The sequence below is a fragment of the Rhipicephalus microplus genome, unplaced genomic scaffold, assembly GCF_043290135.1.
Source record: "Rhipicephalus microplus isolate Deutch F79 unplaced genomic scaffold, USDA_Rmic scaffold_67, whole genome shotgun sequence".
Lineage (NCBI taxonomy): Eukaryota > Metazoa > Arthropoda > Arachnida > Ixodida > Ixodidae > Rhipicephalus > Rhipicephalus microplus.
The window spans coordinates 104,175-122,391 of NW_027464640.1; the positions used below are offsets into that span (position 1 = coordinate 104,175).

At 47.2% G+C, this 18,217-nt stretch overlaps 1 protein-coding gene across 4 annotated transcripts in view; it reads left to right on the forward strand.

Moving 5' to 3' along the window:
* The window catches only part of LOC142761759 (tyrosine-protein phosphatase non-receptor type 4-like), a 213,221-nt gene that overhangs the window by 40,510 nt on the left and 154,494 nt on the right, over positions 1 to 18,217 (forward strand). For 2 of the 4 annotated variants that reach the window (XM_075885093.1, XM_075885094.1), the window contains exon 1: positions 1,384 to 1,735. The exons of 1 other annotated variant lie outside the window; for it this stretch is intronic. In XM_075885093.1, coding sequence (XP_075741208.1) covers positions 1,563 to 1,735 — 173 coding nt within the window. In that variant the 5' untranslated portion in view covers positions 1,384 to 1,562. Of the gene's footprint in view, positions 1 to 1,362; positions 1,736 to 18,217 lie in introns of those variants that run through there. One more of the 4 variants, XM_075885095.1, reaches the window with a different exon arrangement.

The following is an 18,217-nucleotide window of genomic DNA, read 5'->3' on the forward strand; positions in this document are numbered from 1 at the left end:
CTTTTCGGTCATGTTCGTTATTCATCCACTCGTTTACGCCGCCTTCTGGTAAAGTTTATTGAATGAACTCTTAACGGTATTTTATACATCGCCAACATATTAATTCATCTTTCCCTCTCTGTGTTTGTAGACACACATCCTAGTGTGTCTTTTTTTTTTTTTGGTGCTCGAAACAAGACAACTATATCAACAAGTACTGCAGAAAGGACACGATGTAACTTTTCACTGGTTACCAGGCTATTGCGGAATTGTTGATAACGAGCAGGCCGACGATGCAGCAAAGAACGCTCACGAAAAGAGCATAATGGATTTCATTCCACTGTCAAGCGGTGCACAGCAGCAAGGATTAATACGCTCGCGCACGATGTCGCCAGGTCTGTGTGGAACACGCCCGGATTTCTCCACACCCGTCTTCGCCGCCTCGATCCATGCCTACGACTTACCATTCCATCTGGTCCGCCCTTATCTGAGACAACCGTTCTGTGTGACTTGGAGTGTCTTACACGAAGCGTTTGCTTGCCGCATCGGATGGACAGACAGTGCTGCGTGCGACCATTGCGGCGCTGACGAAACTATCGAACATATTTTGTGTCGGTACCCTTAGTACCGCCGCGAGAGACAGTCCCTGTCAGCATTGTTTGCGCGCCTCGACGAGCAGCCGCTTTCCGAAAGATTAATTTTGGAATGCCGGAAAGATCCAGCTTCATGCCAAAAAGCGACGAAGGTCCTCTTGAAATTTCTGCGATCGACCCGCCTCGTCGAACGATTGTGACATTCTATATTGTGTGTGTGTGTGTGTGTGTGTGTGTGTGTGTGTGTGTGTGTGTGTGTGTGTGTGTGTGTGTGTGTGTGTGTGTGTGTGTGTGTGTGTGTGTGTGTGTGTGTGTGTGTGTGTGTGTGTGTGTTTTCGCTTCCTCCCGCTCTTTTTCTCTCATTCTCTTTTCCTTACTTTTCGGTCTCTCATTCCCCCTTGCCCAGTGCAGGGTAGCAAATCAGATATTTGCTTTCCGGTTAACCTCCCTGCATTTCTTCATACCCTATCCTTCTCCATCTCGTACCACAGGAAAGAATGAAAATACTCCGGCGCGTAGGTTTTGTTCATTGATTTCGCTGCTGTGAAACATCTTTCCCGCGCGATATTTACGCGACCATACATCGTCGACAGTGTTACTGAGCAATTTGCCACACCGTCTCTCTCGCTACAGCTGCCGGCAAAATCGCTCATCGGGTTAGAGAAAAGGCGAGCGCACTGCGTGGGGCGGGGAGGCACTGCGTTCTCTCTGCATGACTGGCGTTCTTTCATGTGTCTTCGTGTGTGCCAACCGAAGCGGCGCATCGTATTCGTTTTGATCGACGCGTTGGGAAAGACACGTCGTCGCACACAATTGCTGCGTGCCGTGCGCAGCCGGTGAACGAAGCGCATTATAAAAGGCCATCGCTAAGACGACGCCAGCTTTTTTCTTCGCCGTTTGTCTTTTGTTACGTTTTGTTATCGGTGCTGCTGCTGCTGTTTCCTCCGCCATCGGAGACGATCGTACAGTTCTCAGTGAAGAACCGCGACCATGATCTGCGTGCAGCCGCCTTGCGCGGTGCCTTCAACCGCCAAGTTCTGCGGCACTTCGGGCTCCGTCAAGTGTCCCTGGGATCTCGCGGGCTCGGTCGTGAAGGTGTGCCTTTACGGAGGCATGCACGAACCGTCCCCGGCGGGCGTGTGCAAATTTTGTCGCCGCTTCGTGTGAGTAAGAAACGAGAGTACCTACCTACCTACCTACCTACCTACCTACCTACCTACCTACCTACTTACTTACCTACGTACCTACTCAATCCAGTTTTATAGGCGGTTCATCTTGGTAACTTAGCGCGCCGCTAAGTTCGAGGACGTGGGTTCGACTTCCGGCAACAACGGCTGCATTTCGATGAAGGCGAAGTGCAAGGACACTTACATACTTCGTTTTAACTACACGTTACAGATGGCCGAATTTGATTCGGAATCTCTCATTAATGCGTGCCTCGTTATCATAATTATAACCCTTAATGTTACATTATTATTATTATTATTATTAATATTATTATTATTATTATTGACTACGCGGTAAAGAACCACAGGTGCTCGAATTTATTCAGAGTCTCTCATTACGGCGTGCCTCGTTATCATATATATAACCCCCCAAAGTTACATTACTATTATTATTGTTGTCGTCGTCGTGGTCTAATCTTTGTGAGCCGTAGTTTTTTAGCGTTGTGGACTCGTGTAATATCCATGGTGGTCATATCGACACTTTAGACGCACTCTCTGCGTTGGCGTCGCCGAGAGGGTCCCGGTGGAATTCATGTCGACAACATCGTTCGCGTGTCGTTGTTCTCTGCGTGAGTGAAAGCGTGCGAGGCTGTCGACGATCGGGGCTCAAGCCACCACCACCTCCGCGCCTCCGCTGCATGGCGTTCTGATTGGCTGCGGCAGAGCGGCGAGACTCGGCAGGCGGCAAAAAAAAAATTGCTCCCAGGGCAATCGGCCTTGCCGCCTGGTTTTAGATGCGGAAGCATCTTATACTCGCGCCTTGTAGTGCGCCGTCCGCGCCGTCCGCACCGCTTCTCGAACATTCGACAGCTGACGCGTGCGCATGCGCCGTCGCGCCGTCGCCCACTCTTCCACCATCTGTGCATCCCTTCCTCCTCTACACACCGCGCGCGCTTCACTCCTCCACCATCTGTGCACCCTTCCTCCTCTACACACCGCGTTCGACATCTACAATTCTCCTGATTCTCCAGTGGACGCGCATGTGGCGTCGCGCTTCGAGAACATTCAACAGCTGACAGTGCATGCGCCGTCACGCTGTATATATACTCAAGGTCGGCGCTCGCTCGCTCAGTTGCCGCTCGTCGGTTGGTTTGTACGGCGCGTCGACGTCCAAGGTCGCGGTGAAATGAATTCCAACGAATCCACAAACACAATGATCGACGTCCCTTCGACCAGCGCCGCCCTTTCGCATACGTGTGTACGTGTTCACTCATTTAACACCCCCTCCTACAACCACGTTAACCAATTTAACCATCGACCTAAGTAAGTCGCAATTTAACACCCCATTTCACAACCACGTTAACCAATTTAGCCATCGACCCAAGTAAGTCGCACTTTAACACCCCGTTAACCAATTATATGCTCCGCATCCTCCTCAGTGTTCCCCCGAGGGAAGCTGCGGGCAATTTTTTCTCCCGCTTTCGCCGCCTGGAGAGGAGGTTTTTCCCGCGTTGCCGCCTCGCCGCTTTGGCCGCCCCGCCTTCGGTGTGAACGAGCCTTCAATGTTGTATATCGTCGAGTCATGCCAGGTCGGATGCTCGAAGAGTGATCTGATGCGACCTTACTTCGTATAGCATTCCAATTGGTTGATGTCGCCCTTGTCGCAAAACTGCGACATTTTAAGTTGTGCGGAGGATGTGAAGGAGGGAAGGGAAGGCGCACTCTTTCTTTCCTATTCCTTTTTCACTTATTTTACTTATCAACCCGAACAGTTGTTTCGGCTGCACATTGTTGTAGACGCGTAATGCACTGTCAAAATGAACATCGCTTCATTGAACTTCCACATTTTGATCACACCCCTGACGGATTTATTCTGTGTGCATTCCTCGGTGCATAGAAATAGTTCACGGGCGTCGACCTCTGAACCCCTCCCCCCCCCCCCTTTTTTTTTATTGGTGTTGTGGGAAGAGGAGGTAGCTACTGCTCCTGATTGAAAAGCTATGTTGAACTTTGTAGGGAACCGAGAATCCAGCTTTTTGCATTCGTAGTGTCACAGTGCTAATCTAACTGCCGGCAAGGCGGGCACTGCGACTGAAGACCGCCGTGCGACAGCACGCTCTTCAGCCTGCTGATAGACACTTTTAATTGGGCGTACCTAACGAGGCTACGTACGTGGCACGATAAGTTGCGTATGCTGCACGCGAAGCGCTGAACGTCACTTTCAGTTTGCCGTGTTGGCCGTACCGAGATACGTTTGGTTGAACTAGACGTATGTTCTTAGAAACGAAACAGCTTTTGGGTGCTTTTTAGCGCCCTCGTGTGGTATCAGCGCAGTATCGTCGTCTCAAAGTAAAATATACTCGGTCTGGGCCGGCTTTGGTGCTCTCTGCGTTCGACGCCGTCGCTGCCGTTTTGCTATCTGGTTCTTATATCGATCGAGATATCGCGAGAGTGTCACGCCACGTACGCTTCGCCTCGTCACGTTTATACGCAGGCTGCGTTTTTTTTTTTCGTTTTGTTTTTTCGGGCGTACGCGTGCATCTCTGGAATCGATGCGTTACGTACTGCACATGCGCAGTTCTCTCCAGTTGCAGTGTTGCGTACGTGGGCTCCTTACGTACGCGCAACTGAAAGTGTCTATTGTCTAATACAGGCTATACGCACGTATAGTGCAGCGGCGAGGCGCTGAATCACGCCGGGGTCGAAGACCCGCGCGAACTTTGCACATAAAACTGCGCGTGCCGGAGCTGGCGAACATCGTGCGCAGTGATGTGTCTACATGAGCGAGCTGCTTGCGTCACCAGCTTTATTGCAATGTGTCGATGAATAGCGAGTGCGATGACAGCTTGCCGCAATCACCTTCGCGGGGGAGGTGATTAATCGAAAGCGTACGTCAATAACTTTTCTCGTGGTGTAATGCGAAAATGGGATTGAGCGTCAGAACTAGGTTAATGTGCACCCAACGTGGAATCTAATTCACACTGCATGCTCCTTGTTTTGACTGCGTAACCAGTTCTCGAATGACGTCACCACGTTAGACAGATACATAGAGTTACCTATGAGTGCACTAGAGGAAGTTTGCGGAGGTATAAAGTGGCAGCAGCAAGCACTGGACCGAGTTGACTGGCGGTGCTTGGGGGAGAGGCCTTTGTACTGCAGTGGGCGCAGTCAGGTTGATAACGATGATGATGACACTAGATGGAACTTTGTCACTTGTGTCCATGGGAGCTGCACTCTTAGAAAAAAGGTTGGTGTATTCACTAACTTTAATAGTACCAGCCCGTTGTCAGATAATCCACTAACCAGCTAGTAAATGCAGCTAGTAAAAGTAACCCTCATGAAAGGCACTACCTCGTTGGGCTCGTAACAAACACTAGCCAAATACTAACACGCTGGGTAAAAGCACTACGTCGTTGGGTAGTTAAAATTACTACCTAGTTATTAAGTGAGTAGTGCTGACTCGAGTAGTTAGTTCATTACTAAATTTTAGTAATCCCCGCAAATTGAGGTTTACGCCTGTTTCGATAAATGTTCCGTGTGCGTGGCCATATCAATATGATTTTATTACAAAAGTACAGGATAAAAAAACAAATTGACATGACGCTCGTAAATTATTGTGAGTATGATTTTCATACTCACATGATTATATGCTCATTGAGTATGAGAACTTATATGAACGGATCGCGAGAACACACGCACAACTAAATCTTCAAGACTTGGACATAGCAGAATTCTATTATAGCAGCAGCTTGAGGACTATATATACCCCTGTTTTGGGACCGCACACCGCGTACTGGTTAGCAGTCACAGAATCTATAAGATAATTGTTTTTTTTTTCTATGCATCATGTCCTCTTCTATTTACTCATAAGTGTGCCGTTACGTAGCCCGAAACATCTATTCCGAGGTAGTCAATAAAATTAGACATAGGACGCTTCAGATAGCATGGGAATGTTGAGTAGTACACAGATCTTCTAGCTCCGCTTAGATTCGCGTGGCGTGAAGCTGCTTTTTCACGAAACGAAAATCAGCAAAGGTTCAGCTGCTTCACTTCAGCATCTTAACCATTTAGGGGCTGCCGCAGCTCCTTTGGTACGGGTCGTTCCCTCGTAATAGTCTGTTGCCACTTGTAGTTAATTTTGAGAATTGCTCACTAGATGGCGTTGTGCGTATGTGTACTAACCATCCATCCAGCAACTGACAGGGAGGGCAAAATAGACTTTAAGCGGGTAGACTTAACTAGAAGGAGGTTATCTGATTGGTGGCTAAAGTCAAGGCACGAGTGAAAATTTAGCCCTTCACTGCAAAGTACCCGTTCAACTTTACTATTTAAAGGAAAAAAAAAGATAAATCTAGTGGTTAGTTCACTATTACGGCTAGGTGGCGTTAGCCGCCGCCCGATCTAAAGGGTACAGCCACATACATCCATCCATCCTTTAGGGAGATGTAGGCTTCCTAATGTCTTTGAAAATAGTATCGCTAGATGGTGTTAGTGGTTTTCGTATAGTTGGCTATTAAATGCGATAGATGGCGTTGTTATAAGAAGTTCACAGCATACCGCACGGATTGAATGATGATGAGCGGGGGCGAAGCGTCCATCCGTCCGCCTGTCTATCACACAAACAGACAATGCCATAACTAGTAACGTGGCGCGTAAAAACTGAGACACAGGACAAGGGAAGGGACAAAGAGGAACGCTAACTTCCAACAGAATTTTATTTCAAAGAGGGTACATATATATACTGACCAAATGCGAAAGACAGAAAAAAACAGTGTTGAAACCCACAATCGGCATAATCATGCTCTTGGCATAATGACATTTTATATGTTGTGCTGCATATCGTGCAACCCAACCATCCGGCAGGGATGCTTCAGTCGCGCAATAAGGCGCGCATACAGTACTGAAACTTGTATATCGAAGTCCTCCAGCGCAGCAGGCCGCTGATCCGTGCGCGTATGTGTCTCGAGCAATGCTGACGCTTTCGAGGCTATCTGCGGTTGTGTCGCAATGCAAAGCAACAATAGAGCGTCTCGAATATCCCGGCCTTTGTTTCGTTGCGTTTGCGTAAGCCTGCTGTCGATATTCTTGAATGGGGTTTGTCCTCCGGAAACCCAAGTGCGACCAAATGGCGCGCGGTTCTTCGAAAGTGGATGGCGAGCGGCTATTTACGGCGAGATCGGGCTATAGGTGGCAGCACCGTGCTTCCGCAAGTGTGGATAGGCGGTTGGCAGCGCGTATACAAATACACGCAGCGGCGCTTCGTTGCATGCGGTCTGAGCCGATTGTCGGCGAATGAAACGTGTTGGCTACAGTTTACTGTTAATATCTACGCCCTTATCTACTGAATCGATGCACGACGCCAATGCAACGTTAACATTACCCACGAGTAAAGCGCATTCTGCCTTTTATAGGGATGTTCGCCCTGGGTGACTGTCTTCACGCTTTCGCACTAAATCACACCTTTGCTGTGTTGTTTGTACGTGGTTAGTTTGTGTTCCGCCTGCTACGCACTGCTATAGCATGACTGAACTACTTATTTACGTCTTTGTCATCTGCATACTACAAAAAAGAAAGAAATATCGTAGAAAGCCCGCATATCTGTGCGATTAGTTTGCCAAAGAATGACATCAGCTATGTGACAGGCTCAACTGCCAGCTAGGAAATAAGAACACCTGGCACCTCCTCAGGCCCCTATTGGATCTCGAGCAGACTAAAAGAGTGTCGCGCAATTAAATGCATCAACTCGCGTACAAATGTGCGGGCACCAACCAGAATTAGTGTAAGAACTGAAAAACATGTATTTGTACCCACAAGTCGACTTGTCACGAATGCCCGAATACTCTGCAAATATTAATCAGGAGCTAGATTGAGACATCATTGAGGTGGAAATGCGTGGGGCCGACAGAAAAGACGCACCATATAGGCGTTTGCAAGAGGGAGGGGGGGCTATCTGATAAGGGGGAGGGGTTTTTCTAGAGCTGTTCACGTCGCACTGTTACTCCTTGAAAATAAAAGACCAAATAAGGCAGGCCATTGTGAGAAGCCCGTCATCACTCAAGTTCCATTTTTTTTACCAACATTGATATAATTTGGATTTAACCAAATTTCTCTGGCATAGATTGCTCTGAAGGGAGAGGGGGGCTGAAATGCAACTTTGTCCCCTCCCTCTTTAATGATGAGCCCTGTGGGCGCTTATGTGGTGCATAATTTCCATATTGAAGCACCTCAAACATTAATTGTTAATGTGTTTGATTGCGCGTGCGAGAGCAGCGCCAGAGTGTGCACTATATCACTCTTAAAAAAAATGGAGTGACGTACTCTCCATTTAGGGAGGAAGGGCGATGTCCCCAATGTTCGTCTTTAAATAGAGAAACGTTGCTCCCTCATCCACGGAGAAACACGTTCCTCCTTATGAAAATCAACATGGCTGCCCCCCGGCGAAGCGAGTAGGCTTAGCAAATGCAACGATTCTCGACTGGTAAGGAGTACACGGCACTGAAAGTTACAAAAAACGGTCCCGCTGACCTTGATATTGAACGAAATGATTATAAAAACAAGCAGACGAACCTGTGGCGGTGAACACATCGCGAAAGAGAACGACGGAGCAAGTACGTTTCGTTCGGTCAGCGAAGCCACGTTCACTCCGAAAGACACGGATTCTGCAGAGCCCTCACCTGAAGAGCGCATGCTAGGCTTGCTGTATTTATTTCTCGCAGATTCACATAGTGTAGCGACGTTATCCATGCGTTTACGGGTCCGCAGGTCACGAGATGTGCCTCCAAACCGTACACTCGATCACAGCGAAACCATTCCGAATCCGTAGTGCAGCATTGATAGATAAATGTTCAACGTTATATAAATGACTGGAGGTGTGAGAGCGTCATAGCAATGAAGTAGGTGGTAGGTGGCGCCATCTGGAGGGATTGATCAAAGTTAAAAAAAAGTTGACTGCCGCGACGTTTGTTGTTATTACCCACTATCACGGCTCCCTTGCGGATATTTTACGCATCAACCCATTCAAGACCACTTACGGACACCGAAAGCCTATTATGTGCTGATGCAATCTATATAGCTACACATGCACACATGGTCACATAGTACACAAATAGTACGCAACAAGTACACTAGCGTATACGCTAACAAGTACGCAACAAGAGCACAATCAACCATTCACACCAACGGCCCACACCTCGACGTGTTTACTCACACACTACTATGAAAGCGCATCAGCTTATATAGCGATGAATTTCGACTGATCTGAGTGGCACAGGTTACAAGTACGTTTTCTTACACTTTTTTTACGTTTTGTATCAATACCACAACATGCGCACACGTAAATATATTGTATCTGATGGTTAGGCAAACCTTAGTTAATCAATGGTTGCACAGTAATGAACGGAATAATTACTAGAGCTTATCAGGTTTTCACGAAGACGAATACCCCCAAGCCCACGGCATTTCGAATGCTGCGCCATCTGTCGACCACTGCCACAGTTACTTTTTTTTCTTGAAGCCTCTGAGAGTGCAAACACTTGCCGCGCGTTAGCCATTTCGGAGGTCACGTTTTTTTTCTTCTTGTTACTTGGAGAGGGCGCAGCATGCAGACCAAACTTTGTCTCCGTCGTGGTAGGTGTTCTGTGGTCACGTCGACCTCGTTTAGTTGTTTCGTCTTAACGTTTGCTTATATTCTTTTTACGTGCGTACCACAAGTGTGACCGTTAGCCATGGATATAGTACACCACTAGCCCTTCAACGACAATGTTTTTGATGCGGTAACGACCGTCCTAGCAGTGTATACGTACGTTACAACGCGGGTCTTGCGAGAGAAACAAGCGATGACCTCGCATCCGACGGTATTTTTTCGTGAGCTATGACAGTGGCTGTTGGCGCCGCGGCAGCTCTCATACTTGAGTGGAGGAACTATCGCTGCAGTGCGCAAGTTTACTATAACTTTATAGAATGTTGTGCCTGCATACTTTTCTGCTTCAGATGCCTCTCGCGATTCGCCTCGCGTGTCAACTTGCAATCATAGTGCGTGCCACAATTTTGTTGTTAGCGCTGTGGCTGTGGTGGTTATTACTCTTGATTCGGAATACTCTTTTCACAAAGGTGAGTGAGCGGTAGTACTTACTTGCTGTGCACAGCTGTTACTAGAAGTGCATTTTGTGTTGAGTTTCTCGCGACAAAGGGGAATCATGGACAAGAAAGGCATACTGCTCGCGTGCATAATTCCTTCCTACTTCTCAGTGCTGGCATGGGCAATTCAAAACCAATGCGATTGAGAATTTGGTTTAACCTACAGAAGTCATTGGTTCACTTTTCACAAAAGTTTAGTTATGATGTTGTTTAAAAAGTCTCTGATGGTTGTAATCCAGTCTGGCGAATAAACGCTCGGTGAAACTTCGTAGCCTGTTTCCCTTTGTGCTTTCACCTGCTGTGGTAGCATAGCCTTATTGGGTGTCGTGTGACTATGCTGGAGGGCGCAGGTTCGACTTCCGGCCACGGCGGCCGTATTCGAATGGGGGTAAACTGCAAAGAACATCCATATGGCGGTAGTGGCACGTATAACTCTATCAATTGTATATGATCGTACTTTCACGCATGGACTGTAGAGTGGTATCAGGTTTCCTACAATGTTGAAAAAATAAGTGTGATGCTTTTTTACGCGCCTCGTTGAATTCATGAGTGCTGTTGGTGCCGTGCGAAACTAAAAATGCGTGGGCTTACCAAGTAGGTCGACACCGAAAAAATTCATTATTTTTTTTACACTCTAAGGTAATCAATAAAGCAAGACTGCTTAGGAAGCAGAGCTCCTTGTATTCGTGACAAATTGATAGTATGAAACAACACGAGACACACATGGAAGTGTGCGGAGCATCGTGCGAGTGCCTGACGATAAAAAAAAAGAGAGAGGCTTTTACTCTACACTAATAAAACAAAAGAAAACGTCACTCCTGCATTGCTTACAACAATTTTAGGTAAAAGCAATCGCTCGCGACTGGCCGCGGCCGGCTATAGGCTTGGCGTGCGCATGCGCGCGAGCAAGACCCCCGTGATTGAGGAGAAACTTGAACGCTGAAGGAGGAACGTTGCTCCTTTGGTCCTTGCCGCGAGAGGGCGCAACGGGTAAAGCGCCTGAAAGGGAGGAAGTCGCTGCGCCGAAGGTGAAACGGAGCCCGTTTCTCCATTCTCGCTCCTTTTTTTTTTTTTTTAGAGTGTAGAAAACGGGAGAAGCAGAAGCGGGCCGTCGCGGGAAATGGGCGCGTCACCGCCCATGATTCTGTGGGCCCTGGCTAGACTGTAGTGGGGACACTCTTGCAGCCTGACCACACGTACACGTTGCAGCGTATCGGCGCGCCACTTTTCGAGGAGGCGCCGCGCCTTCTCTCGAGAGAGGGCGCGCAACCGCGCCTCTTCATAGGGTGCCTTGATGCCCGCGCGCTCCGCTGAGGGTGAGGACAGCCGCGTTAGAGTGTACTAGAAGTTCTTCTAGTACACTCTAGCGTCGTCTGCTGCGACGGCCGCCATTACGGCTCCCGCCGTAGTGGGGCAGCATGCGAAGCGCACTACCGCTTGCGGTGCTCGCGTATGGTAGGAAAGAAGTACTCGTCGGCGAGCTTTTTTTTTTTTTTGGTGCAACCTGGACACCTCTTAGTGCTGTTGTTGCCTAATTGTTAAATGGAACAACGCACGTCATACAAACTGGTGGCCTGTGCTTGTACAATGCGCCAGGGGCTGACATAGACTTCATTATTTTAAAAACGAGCTCTATTTGCTGGGGCGGAAAAGAGATTTTCGATATGCTTAAGAGCGTACCTATTTTCTTGGGGCAGTCTGAATTTCAAATGCACCAAGGATCGTTTAAAGCATTTATAGGCATGTCGGCAGCAGCCTATGTATCGCAACGAAGATTTCGCTGTTGCGAAGTTACCTAATTGTGGCTCTGGGGGCATATTTTGCTGTTAACAAGCAATTTACTAATTTATTATTAATGGCTTTATACGTATTGTACTCTGAAATAGGTCCCCATGCCCAGAGGTGAGGTGCCGAGGCGTAGTACGGTGCAAATATCCTGTTAAGAAGAAATGAGAGCTACATAATTAAAGCAAAGGTTTTTACGTCTTCCGGATGACGTATTAGCGCCCTGCAGGAAAGCCAACTTTCTCTGACGACGTCAACGATCGTTCGTGAAGTGTAAGAAAAAAAAAAAACGCTTACAGCAATCATAATCGAACTTGGGTCCCTCGCATTCTTAACCTGACGCTTATCAGAGAGCACTATTTCGACACTCTCGAAGATTGGATTTGGAGAGAAGTGCATGAACATGCAAAATGAAAAAAATTCGCGTACTCCTCCGCCTAACGACGACGATGGTTGAACATGAATCTTTGTGTGCGAAATGAAATGAGCCACGAACTCCCACACCAGAAAGCTTCGCGTTAAACCATTGTCGTCGTTAAGACGGAGGGGCGCATGGACTTTTATTACTACGCGTGCTGAAAGGAATGCAATATTTGGGTCTTTGTGAATCAGCCGAATAGCAAAGGCAGGAATCGCTGTACTTTATATACTCGCGCGTGTGTGTGTGTGTGTATAACACACACACACACCCATTACCCGAGTGTAACATGCTTTACCAGTCTACCTTTATGAAACGACACCCACGATTTCAGTGAACAGGCCATTTATTTGTGCGCCTTAATGCTGCGCGGTCCCACTAGTGAAAATCAAAGTCAGATACAAGACAAACTAAATGCAGTACGAAATGAAATGTTTAAAAATAAAAAAATGCAAGAGTCAAAAGCGTGCCCACGTGAGCCGAAACCTTTTAAGCATACAGCTTATCTTGGCGTGTCCATTTCTCATGAGAGGTTGACGCCGGCACATGTTTTGCTTGCATGTCCATTGCAACTCCCGACTGGAACCTGGCGAAGGTGAATGCGCAGCCTTATTCTTGCGTACCTCTCTGTGAGCAGTTGGTATATACTGTCCTCGTGCTCCGCGCATTCACAACGCTGCTGCCAAGGCAACACTTTTCCGTGCAAGGGCACTGAAACTAGTCGCAATTCCTATGAATGTAGTAGCACACTCGAGGCCCTTGAACCAGCATGAAATGTTATCGACACGGGGGCTTCCGAAGCCCCCGTACTTGACGCATTTTCTTAAAGCGTGGTCTTTTAACACGAGCACGCCGCACAGTACCCTGCACGACGTTTGGCTGTCCTGCGTTTACATTGCGCACCTAAATAAAAAACAACGGCGCCCTAAATAATGCTGACCAGTCAGAATACGGCGTACTAAAAAAAAATGTTTACTTACGCTGCATACGTGTGACGTATTAGTCGGTTGCCACTTGTCTCGTTTATTTTAACGGTCCAAAGGAGCCTTCTTTTTGGGTCTCTTGGAAACCGGTACAACTTCCATCCGTTTCTCGGGTGATTCGAGCACTACGGCACGCAGCAGCCGGGCATGGTGATGCGGAGATGGGTGCATAAAACTGGAAGAAAATGAACACTACCCAACAACACCTCACGCGCCAAGCACGAACTACCGGCCGGAGGCGCCCAAATGGCGGTCGCGCTGGCACTCTACCTCTTCATGTTGTGGCTTGCGATGCGGGCTTCGTCGTGTAACTGTGCGAGAGCCTACAAAACGGCTCGTCGTTAACAATAAAAGTACCGACGAACAGTGGGGGATTGTGTTTAGAATGAAGGAAAGAAAAGAAAAAAAAACTGTGGTTTTAGAGAACCTCATTGTATAACAAATTAGCACAGGGACCGTAAATTAGTTGGTTATAAGCGATATTCGTTTCAACAGTAGCTGTAAAAATTGACAGTCTGGCTCGCTCGCAAAATTCGATACATTAATGCATTATTATATTCTATAGTGTTCACGCCTATTATAAACGAGGTAATATTTTGCGGTATCCCTGTGGCATTTGAAAAGGCTGTTCATAACATGGATCAACCTGTCATGTCCGCTTTCCCCCCCCCCCCCCCCCCGCTGTGGGACGAAAACTTTTCCGACTTTCTTAAACGGTTAAAAATTTTGGTTTTGCTTTCTTGCTACTTTTCATATTAGCTGCAGTGAAGCAAACATTGCTTCGTTACAGTCAATATTGCGGCGGCTCTCGCGTTTTCTGTTTCGTTATTAAAGGAATAAATGACAGTGAAACTAAGCGAGACCGATCCATGTACCTATTTAGTTCGCTATAACGAGAAATTCGCTTTATCGGTGTTACATTTAACGAGGCTCAATTGTGTATAGGTGCAGGCAGTTATGGACTCCTTCTTAAAAGGCTTACGTGACTTGGCATCTACTTATTTCTTCTTTAACTCTTTTAATGGCTTCTACTTGGGTTCTGCGTCACAAAATAACACTGCGAAAATCGCCGAGCATGGACGTAGAAACTCTACACGCACGTAGAAACTTGCATTCCTTTCTATTTACCCACTCATCTTCAAAGGCATGCCTGGGAGGTTGCTTTCCCAAGTTGACATACTTGATGAGTTAGGTAGGAGCAATATTTTCACTGTCTGTCAAGCAGTTCTAGGTTATTCTGTTGCAGTCAAGTCTAGAGGCGTAATTAAGTCATGTGAATTTAGGGGCTCTTGACCCCTTGGTGTTCAGGCTCGAGGGCGGGGACAGTCTTGAAAGCCCCCCCCCCCCCCCCCCCCCGGCTTGTAATCGATATTTACAACATATTCTGATGATCTAATCTAGTCGTATGCATACTTCGATATCCTAGGCGGTGGTGTTCGTATTCAAGTTTCTTTAGTGTCTGTTTATTTTGAGTGGTAACTGTGTTCCGCACCCTAAGCTCTGTGAGAGTGTATTCAAAATGCAACTACCGTTCTATCGGTTTCCGAGAAGGCTCTGTAGCACAATACAATTACGCGAAGTGTGAACTTATTCTTGTTTTATTGCGATAACAGTTGTATAGAAACTTTTGGCGGGCTTCAGTCGTCACCGTCATGTTCCGTGTAATTTCCTAATCGATAACGTCACCTCTCGCATCGGTATGTTCTGCGCGCTAGTACTAGCGGCCTGGTCGAACGCGGCTGGAGCTGAGGTAAAAAAAAAAAAAAGCCGGCTGTGTCCGCCTCACGAAGGGCACTTTAAATAAAATTGCCGTTCGTGCGACGCTTGCAGAACCCTTGGGATGCGAGTGCGGGTAGACAAGGATGAAGGAAATAACGACAGGCGCGTTGGCACTAGTGACAACAAAACTAACAGTTGTTCCCTCTACGAATACAACCGATGAACGAAACTTTATAGAAATGGGACGCAAACAACTATGCGCCTGATCTCGCTGCTGGCTTTCATGCAAGTGGTAGGTTGGGGAGCGGGCGGGGAGAGTGTCAGCTGCGCTTGGTGGCGAGAACGACTGAGGGAGGGAATGTGTGACGCAGCCGCAAGCGCGCTGCACACTCCCTCGCTTGCCGGGAGCGCGCGCCTCTTGTTCTGCTCGGCGCACTTGCCCGGCGCAGGGAGCCTCGACGGTGACAGTGGAGTGCAGGTCCAAGGAGCTTCGCTCATAAAAAAAAAAAAAAAAAATTGTGTTCAGTAGCGTCAGTTAATGTGTACTTTCTTCCCCTTCGTCCCTGTCTTTTCGCGCCCACATCCAAGAAACATGACTGACCAACACGCCCGCAGCTTTACTACCTTGCAGGACGCTTCGGCTGTCTTTAGTAGAAGCGCGATGAGGTGCCGCGAGGGAAAAGGGGAAAGGGGTAGGGGCTGCGTCGCATGAGTACAAACTGCGAACTTTGCTCATAAAAGGAACACGCGTTATCTCGACAGAAGTCGGCAGACTGCGCCGTAACTTTCTCTGTTCGCACCGTTTATATGGTTGATTGATTAGCCAGCACGAAAGCCGCCTCATTCCCAGGAGCGGCCGTATTCCATTTAACCACTGTTTTTCTGTGTTACTTGGGATCGGATCCAAAGGAGCTATTCACTAGCCTTACTCCGTATCGCCTTCCGATTTTTTTGCTGTCGCATTCATTGCTTCTTCCTTGTGGTGAAACTGAGGCATTTTTTTTTTTACTTCACATCACAAGCTCAACTGTAAAATGATATCTGTGTTTATGGAAACAAAATCGAAACTATCACGAGATCTATGTCCCCCTTTGTGATATTCTAAATTTATGCCACTGCGAATCCGACTCTTTCGAACAAGCGTAAATGAAAGTATTTTTTTTTATATCGAACTAGTTTCGAATGGGATGATGATATAACGTCCGTCAGTTCAAAAGGAAGAATCTACGGATACATCGAAGGAAAATAGACGGAAACTTCATACATCGAACATCAATCGGGTAGCGTGAAACACCCCAAAAAGTTCGCTTTCCCGCACGATTAAGATTTTTCCTCTGAGGGGCTTTTCCGCATGTACGTAGAAGATCAAGTGGTAGAATTAGGAGGACGCCGTGCGGAGTAAGTAGAAACAGCTGTTTCCCTTAAAAGTGTGGCAGCTTGGGCTAGTTGGTATGGCATGACGATAGTTATAGCGCGAGAACAAAAGGACGACACAGCGCTCTTGTCTTTCGTGTCCTCCTTGTCTCTGTTTCGTCGTTTTGTTCTCGCGCTATAACTATCGTCATGCTGTTTTCCATTACGCGCTTACTCCGTTCGTTTCTGCGCTCCCCTTTTTAATGCGATGGTGGCGATGAAACGCAAGAACCTGTTGTTCTCTTCAAATTTTGCGATAATCAACGCAGTCCAACGCGGTGAACAGACGCCTGACGTCGCCGCTGCATACGCATCCCAACAAGACTTCTGACTCGAGGCCAAAGTGGACTGGAGGCTTCCAGCGCCCGACGTGTACCCACAACCGCTTATGAACGTGTGGAGGCGCCGCCTTCATCGATACCGCATTTTCTCCCGTATATCCCGCCCCTACTTATACGTTGCACCTACAAATGCATACCACGGGAAATGAGAAATTACCGTAGAAAATATAAATCCTCGCGCATTGCTGTGAAGCCTGCTTCGCTTCATTATCTCTAAGACATGCCATGAAAACGACTTGCAGACGGTAGCGCGCATTGAAAATATGGAATTTTTTACATCGAATTATATCCTTTGTCAAACTCATTTCCTTTGTTTATTTTTAAAGTTGATCAGATGTTAGTTTAACTGTAGCGCAGTCTTCCTTTTTGCAAAGCACCTCCGTCATTGTCTTTAATTGTGCTTGTATATATATGCCTTCTTGAAGAATCAATGTAAGGATAACTACCTTATGACTAAAGATCGGTGTGCCTGTTTAAAATCTAAAAAAAAAAATGCGATTAGAATTCGCCGGCAAAATTTGTGGCTGGATTCATCTGATAAACTTCTATTTTTACCGTCAATGCGGCTCCGTTCTATTCTTGCCCCACCGCGGGCGAGAATGGAACATGAATGAACTGGTGCAAACGTGATAATCGTGATATGTGCGTCATGTGAAAACATGAGTACATGCCACAGTCAAGGCGTCAATACATCTCGACGTGACGCGGTGCACGTGCTCGCCGGCGTTGCTTTGACGCATGCGCGTTCCAGCTCGTCCGGCGTCCCTCCGTCACGAAAAGAGGGTGACAGAGTGTTGTCTGGGTAACGCATCGGCGCCAAATGCAGCATGTCGCATTTCGTGCCCGTGCGTCAATGCTACATTGGAGTATATGGGGCTCTTCAGGACGCGCTCGCGGCCGTTTTGCTAGCTCCACATACACCAAATTTGCTGTTAAGTGACGTCAATGGATGACGAAAGTATATGACTGGTGCAAACATGATAATTTGACATGCATGTCATGTAAGAACATGATAACATACAATGCTCATAGCGTTCTCGCGGTCCTTTCACTCGCTCCACATATACTAAATATGTTATGTGACGTGAATGGATGACGAGGGTAAAAGACACATCCAAACATGATAATCATGACACGGAAGTCATGTACAGCATCATTTACCTCCACCCCGTAATGTTTTGCTGATTTTAAAATGACATGTCAACCTTTCTCATTCCTGCTTCGCTTATCATCGATTCCCACTTACCGTGGGATCTTCGAATTTTTGTAGTAGTCTTTTTAATAAAATATTACAAGATTGTCACCTGGGATTCTGCAGGTCTCAATATATTTACACTACATTCTAATTTTACAATAATTGATGAGGGAATGCTCATATTCTTGGCATGGTTTTTATATGGACAGCCAGTCGACATTCAGGACTTAATGTCCGGTTGGACATTGCCACACACAAGGTCCCGTTAATTAGCGAGGCGATCGCCGGGCTAATTCCAAGGGCCGAAATATCGGCCCCCCGAACCGCACAACGAAAGCGTGGACAATTTAGAAGTGGTCCTTTTTGGCGCGCCAGCAGACGCCGGCTGTGGTCCAAAGAACAAGTCAGAGCCGAGAGTTGATAAACAAACAAAATTATATTCTCAATAATGGCAGATCGAAAACAATACACAAGAATGCACACTCCACA